Source organism: Cyprinodon variegatus, unplaced genomic scaffold (genome assembly GCF_000732505.1).
Source record: "Cyprinodon variegatus isolate N-32 unplaced genomic scaffold, C_variegatus-1.0 Scaffold1326, whole genome shotgun sequence".
In the NCBI taxonomy this organism is placed as follows: domain Eukaryota; kingdom Metazoa; phylum Chordata; class Actinopteri; order Cyprinodontiformes; family Cyprinodontidae; genus Cyprinodon; species Cyprinodon variegatus.
In genome coordinates, this window is record NW_015151779.1 from 8,392 (window position 1) to 12,611 (window position 4,220).

General features: G+C 41.0%; 1 protein-coding gene across 2 annotated transcripts in view; it reads right to left on the reverse strand.

Moving 5' to 3' along the window:
- Window positions 1–248: 248 nt before the first annotated feature.
- Window positions 249–4,220, reverse strand: part of arhgap10 (Rho GTPase activating protein 10) — a 63,961-nt gene continuing 59,989 nt past the window's right edge. Inside the window, exons 19-20 of one of the 2 annotated variants that reach the window (XM_015402258.1) lie at window positions 1,489–1,630; window positions 249–413 (exon numbers count right to left, since the gene is read on the reverse strand). In XM_015402258.1, the coding sequence (XP_015257744.1) occupies window positions 250–413; window positions 1,489–1,630 (306 nt within the window). In that variant the 3' untranslated portion in view covers window position 249. The remainder of the gene's footprint in view (window positions 414–1,488; window positions 1,631–4,220) is intronic. The other variant, XM_015402259.1, reaches the window with a different exon arrangement.

Here is a 4,220-nt window from a genome sequence, read left to right on the forward strand (position 1 = left end):
TAAGTCACAATATTTATTTACAATTGCAACTAAAAAGACAAATAATAGTTTATATTGATGATCTGAAGCCACGGTTTAAAAATGTACATAAAAGCTGTTCTGTTGGGTGCAGCACTGATCCAGTTCATCAAAACTTAACATTTTATTTAATCCCAGTGTGTTGGATGGGTGAGTTAGACTGGGACATTTATTTCTGCAAATCTCGTGATTAAAAAGAAACAGAAACAGCGTAGAGGGAAAGAGAAGCTCCTACCTGGAGTTGCTGCCTGAGCTGAGGCTGCCGCTGAGGGCTGGATGATCTGCCTTCTCTGCAGGCGGCTCTGAGGTGGAGGCCGACGAAGACTGGGAAGATACCGACTCATTGCTGCCCGTTAAGGTTTCATCTGCTGACAGGGTGGAGTAGTCTCCCACTGCTGAAACACAGAACAAAGAATCTCCATGAGATCAACTAATCTGTTGACATTAATCTGTTGTTTGTCTTCAACCTCGAATCCAACTCTGCAGCCAAAGGCTTGTTTGTTGAAGTCAGGTGAGACGGAGCTCAGATGTTAACAGATCCTAGTAGCTGCATGACAGAGCTGAGAAATCCAGCGTTACATTTCAAAACAAAAAAAGGAAAAAATAAGTAAATAAACCAAAGTGGGGAAGAACATTGGTCAGCTTTAGAGCTCCAGAGGTTGTTGCGCTCCTTATTTAGCAAGTTACATGTTTTCTAATGTTAACCATTAGTTTTAACAGAACAGCTGGTCTGTCAACTAACACTGCATCTTACTGCAGTGGATCAGTTCATGTTGATTAACCTTGCTCTCAGCTTTTGGGAAGGTTGGACCAGGAAAGCTGCCAGTTCTGTTAGCTCTACGCCTGCTGAAGACACAGACGTCCATCCCCGTGAACACTGGGACGGAACTCAATGGGAAAGGAAATTATTCTTATTTCTTATTTCAACTGTTGCGTATATTAGCTGCGACATATGAATCAAGATGCTATGACTGAAAAAATTTGATTGACAGATGACTGTTGATATACGATTACCCGAATTTAGGTGCATAAGCTGACGTATAACTAACTGGCCTGCATAAAATAACAAAAAAATAAAAAACACCACAGAAATTTTCTAAATTTTGGGACAATATCGTCTGATAAAGACTACATTTACAAACATGTTTAAGCCAGAACGATTTGACAATTAAATATGACTTCCCTATGAATTAAACAGGACATTGATCCTAAACACAGCAGCAGATCTTTGCTAGTTTGGCCCAGATTGAACAGAATCAAAGGTCCTGTTAAAGTCCAGACCTGACTGACACATTCAGAGAAAACTGGTCGCACTGTTCTGCCTGACTGCTCCTTTCACCGGTATGAAGCGGAGGAAATGTTCCTCGCTGGTTGCTACCCGTTTCTCCTGCTGCTGGCTGAATGAGCCGCGGCCTCTGCAGAGCTCTTCATGACCTCAGAAATGGGAAAAAATGCTTAAGAAAAACTCACCGTTCTGGATGTCAAGGACTTGAGGATTGTAGACGGCTAAAGGCCGATTCTGTCGACTCAGCTTCTTCGACTGCCGTGTGGGAGCAGATAAGACGGGGCCGGCGGGTGACGAAAGGCTTAGATCAGGAGTATCTGTAAAGATCTGAAGGACCAGGTGAGTTAGTCTCTGACCAAACAACTGGCATCAAGCAGAAACATGTCCTCAGCTGAACCCCCCAACTTTAAAAACTCAGCCTCTCTGCTGTGGAAGGAGGAGAAACTATTTGCAGCAATATATATATTTTTTTGCTCTTAGAGAAAGTTGCACAGCATTGACTGGACAAAAAAATATATTTCTGTGAAAAACAAGAGCAGCTCCTCACAGACCATAAATCACATCCTATTCAAAAAGCTGGGTCTGAGTTAAGGGGACTTTTCCCCTCAGAGAAATGAAGGCGCTCTGTGAAAAAAAGCGAGAAATAAAATAAACACGCTTTAGGACTTAAGAAGGGTTGGCCAAGTGGTGCAGCCTGTTTACACTGGACCGTGTTTACATATACACTTTAGATGTGGAGTTGAAAGAGAATAGGGCTACAGAGGAGAGGAAGTCTCAGCAGAGCCTCGGAAAGGATCACAGACGGGGGGTGGGGGGGCAGAGGAGGGGAGAGAAAGTTTGGAGAAGAGAGGCAGAAAGAAAAGAGGGAGAAATCTGATAAGGCTGAGAGTTTGTGCTGCCTGCTCTGCAGATGGAGGTGAATGTAAAGCAGAGTCTAGTGTTGGTATCTGGGGGTATCAACAGTCTGGAGTGGGAAAGTTAACGCCTGCCTGTCTGTCTGTCTGTCTGCTCAGCTTCTCCTCTGCTCCAACATGCTGTACTCTCACAAAATCGCTCCTGCTGCATTCCAACACCACATCTTTTATCTGCAGCTCGGTGTTGGGTCTATGCTGCTGCTGCTTTGCCACATTCATGCATCCCTCAAAGGACATTCAGGCAGCTGAGCTTAGGGTACAAATCTAATTCACAACACGACTCAACACCTTGGTCACATTAATGATGCTGGATGGAGGAAAAGAAAAATCCTCCAAAGCTCTGGGTCTCGTTCTGTTCTGTGCAGGAAGCACCGCTGCTCCAGACAGATTAGAACAATGATCTCTGCACCTTTTCCGATTTCAGGATCCCAAAAAGACACAAACTACCATGAGTAACTTAAATCAGTGGGTTTAATATCCGATTATAAATGAAGCTCTGCAGCTAACAGATGACCAGGTGTCTAAGTCTAGTTTAAGCACTTAGGGCTCCCCCTATTGTCCGGATTGAAAGCGTTAAACTGGCACCTGCTAACTGGGTCAGAACTGTGTACCAGAAATCCTTCATGTCACTATATATATATATATATATATATATATATATATATATATATATATATATATATATATATATATATATATAATATAATATAAAAGGTGTTTAGGAAACAAGATAGGATCCACTTTAGATGAAGACTCTGACCAACTAAAATCCAGATATTTTCATGTTTCTTCGCATCACCAGGAAGAGCTGAACGGGAAACATGTCCCGATAAATAAAAAAATAAGACTTCCAAACATATTTTCTCCTCAGTTGCACCTTAATTTTCCTTTAGCATCCAGTAAATTGTGTCGCTGAAGGTGGTAAACAGCAACATGATGCAGCTTTCTGTTTGTCACCAGATATTTCCTGCATTTTCATTCAGCCTTCAGTAAAAATAACTCCTGGTGCCAACTGGAAACTGGATTCTGAGGAGAATGTTACCCTGCCAGAAAGAATCAACTTCTTACAGCAGGTGGGGGGAGGCGATTATTTGATCCACTTCCATTCTAACATTTCCATAAGAAATGCAGCAGGAGGTGAAGAGAATTAGCATTTGCCTAAACTTTCTTTATATGAATAACATTTTTAATAGAGATTGGCGGATAAAATGTTTTTAATTCGGAAGTTATTGTTGGTTTTTCATCCTCAATTAACAAGATAAAAAGAGAATGAGATTAAAAAAAAATGGGATACTTGGAAAAAAAATTACACAAGTTTTAGTTTAAACAAAAAAAAAAAAAAGAAGTATTAACAGATTAAACAAAGCATTAACAATGGATAGTAGATGGAGGGAAGGAGTAGCATCATATGAGCTACCATTGATCTCAAGACATGGCTGCTAAATGCTACGATGAAACGGTGAAGGCATATCAGCATGGGCCGATATTTGATTTTTAATGTTTCTTTTAGATGTTCTTAAATCATCAAATCTTTCCAAATAAAAGTGTGGTGAAAAAAGAGGAGATAAAGAACAAGATTATATTTTACTGACACAGCTCCCTGAGGATTGTGTGCAATTTTTTAAAAAGAGGCTCGAAAGGGGGTCACATGTAATGTGGTCCTTGAGGGCGGCCTCCGGTGGCCCCTGGTTTAACCTCTCGGACGGACGGATGGATGGATGATGTAAACCAAAGGTTTAAACAGCACCGTGTGACTTTTAGCCATAAGGGGCGTTGGACCTGTAACTTCCAGCTAAATGAACCAGCCAGTGTTCTGGTTCTGTTAGCCGACCACTTTGGACCAGAAGCAGAGATGGGAAGTAACAAAGTACAAATACTTCGTTACTGTACTCAAGTAGATTTTTCTGATATTTTTACTTTACTACTTATTTTTATGGCGACTTTTTACTTCTACTCCTTACATTTTTACACAAATATCTGTACTTTCTACTCCTTACATTTTA